At 43.2% G+C, this 13,701-nt stretch overlaps 1 protein-coding gene across 5 annotated transcripts; it reads left to right on the forward strand.

The window, feature by feature from the left end:
• The first annotated feature begins 307 nt into the window (after positions 1-307).
• kif23 (kinesin family member 23) lies at positions 308-12,577 on the forward strand. 5 transcript variants are annotated; one of them, XM_049031548.1, is made up of 25 exons: positions 308-455; positions 697-730; positions 1,538-1,604; positions 1,861-1,989; positions 2,093-2,198; positions 2,427-2,563; positions 2,635-2,747; positions 3,022-3,192; positions 3,330-3,371; positions 3,665-3,777; positions 3,849-3,970; positions 4,093-4,195; positions 4,275-4,354; positions 4,452-4,571; positions 5,019-5,178; positions 5,292-5,453; positions 5,987-6,153; positions 6,238-6,411; positions 6,511-6,696; positions 7,372-7,668; positions 8,990-9,223; positions 9,390-9,478; positions 9,645-9,723; positions 11,908-11,978; positions 12,081-12,577. In XM_049031548.1, the coding sequence occupies exons 2-25, from the start codon at positions 720-722 to the stop codon at positions 12,094-12,096; spliced, it is 2,949 nt and encodes a 982-aa protein (XP_048887505.1). In that variant the 5' UTR covers positions 308-455; positions 697-719; the 3' UTR covers positions 12,097-12,577. The 5 variants fall into 5 exon arrangements, with proteins under 5 accessions (XP_048887505.1, XP_048887504.1, XP_048887509.1 ...); XM_049031547.1 differs by lacking the exons at positions 308-455; positions 697-730 and adding an exon at positions 769-900; XM_049031552.1 differs by lacking the exons at positions 308-455; positions 697-730; positions 7,372-7,668 and adding an exon at positions 769-900.
• Positions 12,578-13,701: the final 1,124 nt, after the last annotated feature.

Consider the following 13,701-nt stretch of genomic DNA (forward strand, 5'->3'; position numbering starts at 1 on the left):
ATTACTACATAATTCAGTTAATGTCAAATCAGAGACTACTGTAGCAGTTTTAAAATTTATATGATTTTTAAAGAAAAAAAAACAGCCCTACACTTACCGTTTAAAAACATTACGTGAATTTGCATTTTATTTTTGGCCCATGTAAAATACCAACACCAATCACAACACCCAACTGTATAACAACATAAAAAACACAAATATGTGCTATTTTTTAAATTTACCATTTAAATTGCATTGTTGAAATATATTTATTTTCGAATTAGATTTTAGTCGGCTAACAATAATTAGACATTTCAGAAACTGACGTTATGTAGAAACAAACGTGTTAGTTAACTAGACCTACGAACGATTGTTTTCTTTTCGAGCCAATTCTTCAACTGAATACAACGATTCGTTCAAGGAGTGAAAGAGACCGCGCTGTTCAAGACCGAGACGCCACCTTCTGGTGTAATGATGTATGGACGGCGTAACGTTAAGCGCTACATAATTAAAAATGATATGTGTATGTATAATGAATAAACAACATTTATAAACATTCAATTAATGGAGCATAAAATACATGAAATGCAAAATACCAAGATGGGATGTTTCAGAACCGAACGAATCTAAATAAATCTTTAAATTGAACGGATTCGAAAGAACTGGTTTAATCAAATAAATCCTTATTTCAATTCCTATCGCACTCTACACGAGCAGGATATTTTTGACAGACTACGGAAATGCGTCACTGGTAAGTGGGCGGGATTTCCGGTGTTCAGTTCGACCGCTGACTGGTGCGATTTGAAAAAGCCGTTGTCTGGGAGGAGGAGGGAAATTTCGAATTAAGTCGAATTCCGAGTAGAAAGGTGACTGGAGCGTGCCAAGCGAGAAGCACAAAAACGGCAAAATGATCCGGCCTGTGTGAGTGTATAAAGTTTACTTATTTAATTACAGTGCATTTCTTACCTGTGGGTAGCTTTGCATATAATATGAAGCCCCGCAGCATGGACCGATGGTTCTTTTTCGTGCTTTGTGTGTTTACTGTCTTGCTGTTTGTATTTGAAACTTATGGATGTCGGTGCTATTTAAGCACCTTGCCAGTAATGTCAGGATATGCATCGTCGTTCTCATGAACGTGTTTCGTGTCTACATTATTTATGTCATTCAACTGTAAATGTATTCCAAGGTATAAACAACTTCTGATCTTCATATTGCCTGCTAACGTCTGTTAGCCGAAGCTCTTTGCGTCACGCCAATGGCTTGCTGGCACATTAGGATGTGCGGTGGGGCCTTATTCGTGGGGTTTAGCTACGATATCTGTATATAATATTTCTGCAGAATATCTGAAGATGTGTCCATTTCAAAGTGACCAGATCATGTGCTTGTACGGTACTTGAAACTAGTTTTTAAACGAGTTACCCGATTGGCTAATTAAAGCAGCCTGCGGACGTTGTGAAACAGATTACGTCATAGATATAGATATAACTCTGCAGTGCGTGGTGGTGTCCAGTACTGTTTGACATGGTGGTTTGATCCTCTTAAATTATTTTGTGCGCAGGAAAGGCAAAACTCCCCGGAGACCTGCCCAAAAGAAACCATCCAGCAACCAAAAAGATCCTGTTGGTGTGAGTAAATGACCCTGCTACATGACTACAGTACATTTACCATTCATTTATATTAATAACATGTTAGTGTGAATGTAACCAAATCATAAAACCATATTAGAAAAAAATCACTTCATAATGTTTAATGTTAACCTACAAAAAAATTAAGTTATGTTGTCAAAAACTACCTTGTTATCCTATTTCTTTCTGTACTTGATTACTGAATGTGTCTTCTGGAGGTGTCTGCATCTTCTGCTTTGTGGGTTATCTGGTACAGGTGTACTGCCGTGTGCGCCCGCCTGCTGCTGAAGATGAGGAGTGCTGCATCGAGGTGATCAGCGGCACTACCATTCAGCTGCATCCTCCAGATGGCATCAAAGCCAACAGGAATGGCGAGTTCAAAGAGGTGTGCCTGCACGTTATTTACCAGTCATCAGCATGTGCTTTCATTTTTAATTTGATTTGTTGCTGTTTTAAGCCTCTGATTTTTGTCCCCTGGCTCTCAATAGATGCAGTATTCTTTCAAGAGAGTGTTTGGAATTAAGACTTCGCAGGTCGAGCTGTTTAATGATGTGGCAAAGCCACTTGTGGAAGACCTGATTCATGGTAAAAATGGTAAGAGGGCCTTCGGTCTTCCTCAATATGTGAAACATTCAGAGCCCTTAATCCCTTAACCCCCGGCTCCCTACGAGTGGCTGCCCTTTGTGGATTACTTACTCCACAAAGAGCAAGTTGAGGGAGGCGTAAAAAAGACACTTTATTTATCCCCGTGGGGAATTTTTTTTTTTTAATTATTATTATTATAATTATTATTGAATGTTGATTTTAGTGTGTGTGTTCTAGGTTTACTATTCACATATGGTGTCACTGGTAGTGGCAAAACTTTTACCATGACTGGATCTCCTGGACAAGGTGGACTCCTTCCTCGCTCTCTGGACATGATCTTTAACAGCATAGGCCCATACCAAGCTAAGCGATTTGTGAGTGAACCTTCTTTGAAATGGCTCAATTTGTCGACCATACTGTATTTCTGACACGATCTGCATTTTAGGTGTTTAAAACTGATGATAAGAACGGCATGGAGATCCAAAATCAAGTTGATGCCTTATTAGAGAGGCAGAAAAGGGAAAGCCAGCAGTCATTATTGAAAACTCCATCTTCCAAGTAAGTAAAAGCTCTGCTTCTCAGTATTGCTGGTTTAAGACTGTGTGTATCTGAACATGAAGGGCTGGTAGTATGTAGGTAAGATCCATTCATTTCTCATCTTAGCACTTGCAATGGTGCAGCTAAAATATCGAAACAGTAGCATTTCCTAGACACAAAAACCCAGAGTGGTGTGTCGGTCCTCACAAGGTGCTTGTTTAACAAACCAAGGAAGTTGTAACTTTTCCTTTTCATGAAACCCAAGGTGGAATTTATTTCTTTGGTTCTGTTTCAGGCACAGACTCGACCCAGAGTTTGCTGACATGATCAATCCAGGGGAAGCTTGCAAAGCAGAAGGAGCGGATGAGGACAGCAGCTACAGTGTCTTTGTTTCCTATGTGGAAATATATAACAACTACATCTATGATCTTCTGGAAGAAGTGCCAATAGACCCAATTAAACCAAAGTAAGTTTCTAATGTACTTTTCAGATATGAAGCTGTTGCCTGTCTACAGCCTTGACACCATGTTATCGGCACACTGGGGCGTGATTAGTCTTGGTGTTGGTCTAGCTGTCAGATGTAAATGTGTCTTCCTTCATTAGGTGGAACGGTGGAGGGACACCTCTGCGGAACACTGAGTTCATGTATGTGGCCAGTGTATATGCTTTCCGCATCAGCTTAGCTTACTGTCATTTCTTAATTTTCCTCTTTCTCTCTGTTGTAAAAATAAGTGTTCTTAACTGTGGTTGATGCTTGTGCTTTTTGCAGTGTTGTACGTTCTCTTTTAGAGCTTGATCCCCTTTCTGCCGCTGTGGTTTGGCGTTTAATCTTTGCTTGCTAGTTTGAGGAGCTACAATGAATTATGATTCTGGTCAGCTTCTCGTGATATCCAGTTTGTGGGTAATCAGAATTAACTTTTTTATTATTATTATTGTAGACCGCCTCAGTCTAAAATTCTGCGAGAAGATCAGAATCACAATATGTATGTTGCTGGATGTACAGAAGTTGAAGTAAAGTCCACGGAAGAAGCCTTTGAGGTTTTCTGGAGAGGTACGTTTTAGTTTTGGATGCTTAAGAGTTTGTGCTCTGAATTAGACGATTGATCTTGGCTCATTTTGCAGGTCAAAAGAGACGCAGGATTGCAAACACCCAGCTGAATCGGGAGTCCAGCCGCTCACATAGTGTGTTCAGCATCAAACTGGCCCAGGCACCTTTGGATGCCGATGGTGACAATGTTCTTCAGGTACATCATGTCCCACACCCTGTCAGTTGGTTGAGCTTGTGTGGAAATGAGGGTTCCCTTCCCCCCTGAATAAGGTATATTTCAGTGTTGAGCTTCTTACAAATGCTGTGCTTCCACTAAAGGACAAGAACCAGGTGACTGTGAGCCAGCTGTGCTTGGTAGACCTGGCTGGGAGTGAGCGGACCAGCAGGACTCGGGCTGAGGGGAACCGGCTGCGAGAAGCAGGTGACACTGGAGTCGATGGGATGATGTTGTCATTTACCTTGGGGACCCTCTCACTCATTTGGCAACTTCAACCTTACAGGCAACATCAATCAGTCTTTGATGACATTGCGCACATGTATCGAGGTTCTTCGTGAGAACCAAATGTGTGGAACAAACAAGGTTGGTATTGGGTTTGTTTGGGAAATGCAAGTGATCTTTCCTTTGATTACAGCTAATTTATGGATGACGACCCTGAACGCTGTTCGTTTTTCTTTAGATGGTGCCATACCGAGATTCTAAAGTGACACATCTATTTAAAAACTATTTTGATGGAGAAGGAAAGGTTAGGATGATAGTTTGTGTCAATCCCAAAGCTGATGATTATGAAGAAACTCTGGTAAGTCACTTATGCCAGTCTATGTTCTGTGTCCAGAGAACTTGCATAATGGTTGTGGAATTCATACTTTATTCTGCAGATCCACATAGTGAAAGTACATGAGTGCAAAATAGTGCAAGAATAGAGCAAAAAAAGACTCATGTCATGCATGCATGCTTACATACATGCATGCATACATACATACATACATACATACATACATGGATGGATGGATGAGGACCGCCAGTGACTTGTACATAGCTGGTCTGTTGATTCATATGGGCACTCACTGCATTCTGTCCCATTGTGTTTGGCAGGCATTAGTTTGACTTTGTGTTCTGCTGAACATTCATGGTGCAGTGGAATAGCACGTAGTTTGACTTTGAGTACTGGGTAGCATTTGTGCAGGTAGTTGCAGTTTTGCCATTTGCCCAAGTGTTAAAGGTGAGGTGTGTCTGTCCTGTGCAGCTCGTAATGAGGTTTGCAGAAATGACACAGGAAGTGGAGGTGGCACGGCCAGTGGACCGGCCAATTTGCGGCTTTACTGCCGGGCGTCGGCAAAGGAACCAGGCCTTTAAAGAAGAGCTGTCTCGGCGTCTGGAAGAACGCGGGGGGCCCATCAATGCAGGTAACCTGTACGCTTCGAGATGGAGGGCAGCAAAAAGTGAACAGCGTTGGTGTTATCGGAAGGAGGGTTATGCTGGTGGTGAGCTTGAAGGTTTTCCGTGGTGTTCACCCCAGACAGTACCTCAATCATTAGCCAGCTGCTGCAAAGCCTCCCGCCGCTGCCCCCCAGCGAGATTACGGATCCCTCTGATGACCACACCTTGCCCAGGCTCATTGAGGTGTTGGAAAAGAGGTCCAGGATCCGCCAGATGATCACAGAGGAGTTTAATAAAACCGGTAAGAGATTTTAAGTGGCCCAGGTTGAACTGGTGTAATATGATTGCGCCCTTATCTAGGATTGGGCAGTTGGCAAGAATGTGGCATCATATTTTTGGTTAGGATCGTGGTGCATTGCCAGCTGGCCAACCGCGATTCTTCCTAAAAGTACGATGAGAACCAACCAAATCTGAATGCATGTAGTAGCGTTGATTGACCACTTCACCAGCAATTCTGCCCTTGCTTTTTAGTCAACTTAATTATTAAGATATCTGAAATACTGTATGTATAACAGAAACTGACTCTGTACAGCAAAGTGCTTTAAAGTTGTTGGGGTTTTTTTGGACATTAACACTTTTATCGTGTGATAGGGACCTCCCGCTTTGTCCTGTCGTTATAGTAATAGGGTTAAGTAGTAAGCGACGCAGTTGATGCTCTGAAATGCTCTTCTTGGATACAGTTGCAACTGGTCACAATAAATCATCATATCATCCATCGCTACCCTAAATCAGCGCTTGAAAGTTAGACTGAATCTCTTGTGTTCCTTTCCTTAGCCAACATGTTGAAATCAAAGCTCCAGGAGTTTGATGGCAGCCTTTCAGCCAAGGAGAACTTAATCCATGATCAGCGAGGGAAGCTGGGAGAGAAGGATAAAGTTATCCTAAACCAAAAGACCGAAATAGATCGTTTAGAAAAGAAATCAAAGATGCTGGAATACAAGGTAAAACCTGGGCTGGTGCTTGGAATTCCCTAATTCCTTGTTTTCTCGCAAGGCTAGTTTTGTATCTGATATTCTTGTATGTAGATCGACATTTTGCAGAAAACCACAAACATCTATGAGGAGGATAAGCGCTCCTTGCAGCAAGAGTTGGAGAACAGAGAGCACAAGCTGCAAAGAGAGCTGTCTGAGAAGAAGCGGATTGAGGTTCGCATGCAGGGCATGGTGACGGACGTCAAGCTAAAGTGGGAGAAGGAGTGTGTAAGTGTTCAGGCCGGCCGCACCCCCGAAAAGCTACTCTGAGCGTCTTCGTGTGTATTCAGAAACCTGGAGCCACCATCCTGCTCATATGCCCCTCAGGAGAGGCGCGTCAACGCCAAACAGCTGGAGATGCAGAACAAGCTGTGGGTGAAAGATGAGAAGCTGAAACAGCTGAAGGCCATCGTGACGGAGAATAAAGGAGAGCAGTCGGGCAAACCCCAGCGGCCGTCCCGGGAGAAGGACCGCGTGGCACCCAAGCGCTCGGCCTCCCCCTCCCCAGCACCAGTAGGTCACACTTATTCTCCTTCATTCTCGTCTTATGGGTGCTTTGGGCTCATCGCCGTTTGTGAACTTGGCATTTTAATGTAAAAAAAAATATATATATTTTTTAGATTCATTGTAGTCAGTGAGCAAATCTTTGTGATGTCATACCAAATACTAAACTACAGTTTGTCAACTATTTGAGTGATTTTCCCTGCTACAAAGTAGGACTGGGTGATATGCAGTGAACGATATCAAGAATATCAATGGTTTTGAGCGTTTCTGATTGACTAAATTGTTTTACTGAGGTATGAGGCATTCAGCTATAATGATGAATTATGCCAACACACTCATACCTTGATGGAATTTGTGTACAAATAGTGCATCATTACTGTGAATTATGCAAGTTTTTATGCTATATCACGATACGATATTCAAACTGACGACGGTATGAATGTTCATAATCATGATGTGATGTTTTGCTGATATCACCCAGCCCTCCTACAAGGTCATACACTTGGCAGGAGGCTGTTTAGCTCGGTTGTGGCAGTTGCACCATTTACACGAATACCAAGCGTTGTACACAGGAAAAGAAAGGCAGCCCTTCTGTAGTTGAGATTAATGGAATTTGCTCTTCAGGGTCCTCAGGCTGCACATTCCGCCAGCTGTCGCATGTGTACTAACTTGTGGTGTCTGCAGTCTCCCCCTTATCTTGCTCAGCATGGCCTCTTCAGCCGCCCCCAGGTCAGGCAAGGATCGAGCCCCCCTTCTTCCAGCAGTGTTTCTGTATCTTCTGCTGTGTCGGAGTGGGAGCAGCGAGTCCCCCAAGGCGCCAGGCAGGCTAGTCTGTCTCCCCCCAGCTGTAGGAATAGGCTACAGGAGCCAGGCAGGGTTAGGACACCCAACCATCTCGTCAGGAGGAGGGGCAGGTGCTGGACTGACGGCGAAGTCCCTGTCCAGCCGTGTGATGTAGACTTTGAGGATTTGGGTCAAAGGGTTAGTGTCTCCATTCTCTAGTTGTAGGTAGATTTGTCTGGTTAGAATTAGCCTGTTTATTTACTGTGCATTAGCTTTCTGTGGCTGAGTTTTAGGAACTGAAACTAACTTTCCATCTTCACTCTGCAAATCTTTCAATCAGCACTTAGTTCAGGTTTTTGCTGATTTTTTTTATTTATTTTTTTTCCCCCCAACGCCCTCCTCCCAAGCACAGATGAGTTAGTAAGTAAATGGATAGTGGAGCGTGCTAAACCAGAAGCATGATTCTAACGTGGCCCAGAAAGGGACCGTCCTCTGTAAAATATCGCTCCCCGCATTCCTGACAGCCTACCGCAGAATGAAGATGGTTATTCTGTCAGACTGGCGAAATGCTCACCAGTTAATGTTCATTGCAAGGTTGACATAGTGTCATAAGTGTGGTTTGTTTCCTAATTCAGTGTTATGCACTTTGTTGATCTAAAACAAGTAATTGTAGGTAATAGTCACTGATTCATACTAGAGTTTAAATGTGAAATATAGGTCACCTTGATTGTGCTTTGGCTGGTCCTGATTACTTGTCTCCTTTCTGTGTTGTGCTTTAAGATCTGCTTGGCATGCTGCATACTGTAGTGTTACTTTTTAGCTGATGCCCCCCAATCTGCACAAATGGTGCTGCATTGATGAATTTTCTCTGACACATTATTGCTAATTCAATTCTCCACTATAGCTCTCTCACTTAAAATTCAACATGCATTGCAGAGAAAGCAAATTCTAAACTTGATAAAGGCAAACATTCTTGGTAAGTCCTGCCCTTGAAGGTGTCCGGAAGTGTTTAGGCTGAATCAAAGGCAGATGTCTGTATTTCCTTTAACTGTAGCCAGCTCTGAGGTCTCATGATTTGGGGCCTAACGTAGTGGGATCTAGGTATGAATCTGCCGAGGGCTTTAAGAGTGATTTTGGCTGATTGTGTATCCAGTGACTGTGATGTCTGCATCTGTAATTTTGTATAAAAGTTGGCAAAGCCTTAAAGCGTGAACCTAGAGATCAGCAACAGCTGGTCTCGAACGGCCCCGTGTGTGGATGTGAGTCTCTGCCAAGTAGCATCTTGTGGCTGGATCCATGCATGATATTGTAACGCAAAGTAAACTTCCATGTCACCTCCTGCATTTCCTGTTATTGACAACCTACAAGAAGCTTATGATTTTAATAGTTTTGCCAACAATTTGTACAACTTACATTTGTATGACGCCACAAGTTATCTAATTGGTGGAATGTAATGGTGACCCCCCCCCCGAATGTTTTTAAAATCACCTTTTCTTGCTTTATTCTCTTAATTGAATAGACTGGGCCCCCGGTTCGCCCCCTGCACAGACGCTCACACTCGGCAGGTGGGGAGAGATGGGTAGATCACAAACCATCCAGTAATTTGGAATTAGACACTGTTATGCAGCCGAATTTACCCAATGCAATCAAGGTGTCTGCACCCAGCGAGAGAGCTCTGTCTAAATGCGACAAGTATGTCCTAACTCATCAGGAGATCGCATCTGACGGAGAGATTCAGACCAAACTTATCAAGGTAATGGTTCTTCTTGAAATGGTGCTGCCAATTATCTGGGACTTGTCATGCGTCTGCTCTTCTGTCTGCATTGGGGGGGTGGGGGGGAGTTACTCTGCTCATCATGCTGGTGCTGTCTTGAGCAGTGGACGGTTAAGTGCCCCGTCTGCCTGTTTCCATCCTGCAGGGGGAAGTGTTTAAAACCAGAGGAGGGGGCCAAGCAGTTCAGTTCACAGATATTGAGACTCTGAAGCAGGAGGTGCCTGCAGCCCCCAGGTCTGTATCTCCTCCTCCTCCACTTTCATTGGAGCAGATTAGCCCAATAAATGCATTAAAAAATGAAGTTAGGATTTCAGGGTTTTTGCAGTGTAACTTAAGCCTCAGTGATGTATTGTAAAATGGGTGGGGAAAAAAACAGCTTTTTTTTCTGCCCCCCCAAAAGTCGCAAGAGGAGATCATCTGGAAATGACCCCCCAAAGGATGCAGCCATGGACGGTGACTGGACTGACGTGGAGACCAGAGTAAGCAGCTTCGCATTCCCTGCCACTTCCTGTTCTCCTCCAGGCTTGTTCTCGGGCGCTGGAGAGCTTCTTGGTGTGTTGAAGGTGCGGTTAAAGCTGATTTCAGAGGCGCCTTGTGACCCTGGATCCCTTCCAGCACTGGAAGTGTAATGAATAGTAGCGTAATTGTTTGCCGCGCACAGGAGGGTGGGGCGAACCCAGGCCCTCAGGCCTAACCCAGCCCGTCTTCCAGTCTCAACTGGCCCTCTATTCTTCAAGAAACGTTTTCCCATCTTGTTTGTGTGGTGATACGTATCATATCCATTCATTATTACACTTATACAGGCTTATACTTCTGTCGTTGTGGATGGAAAAAGTTTTCCTGACTAGATTCAGGTGTAAATGAAAATGCAAAAAACATGATTGGAGACCTGAATGACAACTGGGGGGGAGGGGAGAGTGCGGCTGACCAGGGAGGAAAGAAGCTGCAAAGTGACTAATCAGCTCTTGCGAGTCCCCACCCATCTTGTATCTTGACTTTACAACAATTGGATGCCAGAGGATGGAAATCTTTGAAATCCAATGGGCTGCATTATCTGTGGCAAACAATGGAAGAGCTCATTTCAGATGACAGACGTGGCCTGCAGCAGATTGTGAGAAAGATCATGACTTACATATGTGAAGCTGGAGGTCTGATGGACTTATCGTTCCTTCTGAAAAAATGACATGAATATTCCCCACGGCCATCAAGGGAAAGAGCTGGAATGGATTTGCGATGTGTGACCTGTTTGTTAGTGCGATTATGAATGGAATTCAGTCATAGAGAAGGAATCTGAGAAGTCGTCAAAGATAAGAGCCAAAAATTAAAATGGATCAAAGTCAGGTGCAGTAGAAATTGCAAAAAGAATCTAAAATCAGAATAATTCTGTAAATTTGGGTGATGACAGAACATATGGGAAACTGGACTGGAAACGATCAACTGTAGCCTCAAAATTTGTGAAACCTCAACAACCTTTGATACTTCGTATGTGGTGGGGAAATTGGAGAATCCGTCTCGATTCACACCCCCATGCGATCTTTCATGCGTGACATGGATTCTGCTGTTTGTTAGCATAAGTGGGGAGACCAAACCCAGTCCTTCCGGAAGCTGTATCGCCACATCAGCACTGTTACAGCGTGTGGCCACAGAGGGGGCAGAACTGGTCCTACAGTGAAGGGCAGATGAGGTCTAAGTTTGCTTGGTGGTGCTTGCATTTATAAATGGGTCCTGTTAACCAGCAGTGTGCCCTTTCCAGTTTGCGAAGTTGATATCACTGTCCCATTTCAGTGACCATCATTGTTATACCGATGTGGAAATTGACTAACAACCAATATATTTTTGTATAGTATTGCCTAACTGTATATTGGTGATGTTTTAAATATTGGCTGAGATTGACGCATCAGATGGATAAAAGTACGTTATGTAATAACTGCGACTCAAGTATATAGACATAATTTTATGTTGCAATATAAATGTAATTTGTAGGTAACTTTGTCCTTGGATCTATGAATAACAAAGGACCTCTTGGTTGAGAAATGGGGTGCAGGCTTTCACTTGATTGGCTGTTCTGGTGACCATGCAGACGGTACTGCTGTTAGCGGCTGACACTCACCCGGTTAGATCAGGTGTTTGCGGTTTATGTGAAGTATGACTAAACTTGGCTCTTCCTGGCCATCTTCCTCCCAAACACCAGGTTAAAAGCAAGGTGGAGGAGTGTCTGGACAGAATCTAAAAATAAGTGATATTTGCCTTGAGGGTCAGAACCCAGGAACATTGTTTGCAGCGACTAACGGTTTTAAACAGTCTGGAGACTTGGCTGCTGTGGGTGTATTTAAATTCCAGAGTGATATTTGTACAGATAAAGTACAGGCACATTTCTTAGCATTGGGTGAAAGTACAAACCAAGGACGTTGCTCAGCACTAATTTTGCCACCCACTAATGCAGATGGGGGTGTCCGGCAGCTTTGTTCCCCCAAAGTTCAAAGGAAATCTTGAACAGAATTTTATTAAAAAGTAGTGGTCACTAAATATCTATGCACCAGCAACAAGTGTGCCCCCCCCATTCAGTTTATAAATACACAGGGCTTTTGAGCAGTGTTCCCTGTATCCCACAGGGGTGTGGTGTTTCTGTACTGATGCTTTCTGTATGTTCTTGTCCTGCGTAGTGCTCGGTGGCTGTGGAGATGAGGGCCGGCTCACACATGGGACCTGGCTATCAGCATCATGGATATCAGAAGTAAGATGACTTCTGAATCACTGAATAATCTTCATGTTTTTCTCTTGGTTGTCATCAGGTGGGGGGGCAACCTTTACAGAAGATTTGACTTTGTTCCCACAGACGCAGAAAACCCTGAAGCGCATGTTCTCTACAGTCATGGAACCAAGTGCCACTTTCGATTTAATCCTCACGTTGCTTGTGCAATAAATGTTTTGTGTGTGTGATGGAGTTGGTTGTAAATATACTTCTGAAAGAGCAGCATAATGGAGGTCATTCATAAGGCCGGAAGCGTAAATCCATCATGGGTTACAGGCGGCATAGATGCCACTTTTTGGAATCTGATGCTTTAATGTACTTTTTTGCTTTTTTAGAATATTGGGGTAATGGCTGTAAAAGGACACGTCTATGAAACGTTTCACGAGATTCACTCTTGGCCCTAAGCACCTGCTCTTCACTGTATACTATAGTGTACTTAGGGATAGCTATGCAGTCACTTGCTATTTTATGTATGTTAAATACATTTGTGTAAAATTTAAATTTTCTGGCTTACCTAAGCATATAGATCTGTATTGTATACCAGTCCATCTATTACTGTGATTAAATATTTTAAGAAATCAGGTTGTCTGTTCATCCACACTTTCATTCAATGGGACTTGCCATCGATACACATGTTGTCACTATCCAGTGCTTTGTCTGGGTGGGTGGTGCTGTTTGCTGGCTGAATCAGCAGTGCTGTGCAGCTGACAGTGCCCCATTTGTCCCTTCCAGCTCTGCCTGCATTACCTGGCTTAACTGGGACGACCTGCACCGTCGCCTTTTCATGTCCGACCTAGAGAGAAGTGGCTCTGTTTGTGTTCAAACCCCTTTGACTGTTAAGTGCGGAGTTTGCCTTGCTTACAAATGGCCATTTCATGTGGGTGCAGGTATTTGCTCTGCCTTCATTGGCCTGTTTGCTGTCATTGAGTAACGTTGCTGTGAGTTTAGCAACCAAACAGACGTGCGTTAACAGGCCTCTGCACCCTGCTGGCTTGTAAGCTTGTATTACGGTTGTGGTTAAATTCCACTTGCCTGTTGTGAAAAGCAATAAAGCTTTTTGTATGGGGGCAGCTGCTTTGTCACTGTAGTAAAGGGTGTGTTTCCCTCTGAGAAATGGTGAATTGCACAACAGGTGCGCATGATATTAATGCTTTACATGGGTTGACCTTGAATGTCAAGGTGATTCCCAAGACTCCCTCTATTTTTCTCGATATTAGCATTTATTTACACCCTCTTACTCATAAGTTAAACCTACATTTTACCCAAAAGCAAAGATTTATGTACATTATTGTAAGGGTTAAATGCATCATTGCATGGTGTAATATAGAGTTTATACAGTAGGTGGCAGCCGTGAGCTGCAAATCGGTTTCCATCGTTGAGATGGCTTTTCCGCGCTGTAACCTACGATATCTCATTTAGTCTTTAATGTTGGCTGAGGATTCCGAATCAGAGCATGTTTTTAATCCTCTTTCGGGGCAGCAAAAGGCTAATGTTCAATGTGCAAATTATCCTTTGAGCAAATATATTTTCATTGTGAAACTATTCTGGGATGCGAGGCGCAGCAAGTGCTGCATTATGGGCTTCAGTCGCAGAAACATCATTGTGATTAGAAAAAAAAAAATATATATATATATATATTACTATTCTCTAATTTAACTGAGCTAAAAGTAATACAGCTCTAAGGTTCAGCTCAGCATTTGTTCCA

Source organism: Brienomyrus brachyistius, chromosome 11 (assembly GCF_023856365.1).
Source record: "Brienomyrus brachyistius isolate T26 chromosome 11, BBRACH_0.4, whole genome shotgun sequence".
Classification (NCBI taxonomy): Eukaryota; Metazoa; Chordata; class Actinopteri; order Osteoglossiformes; family Mormyridae; genus Brienomyrus; species Brienomyrus brachyistius.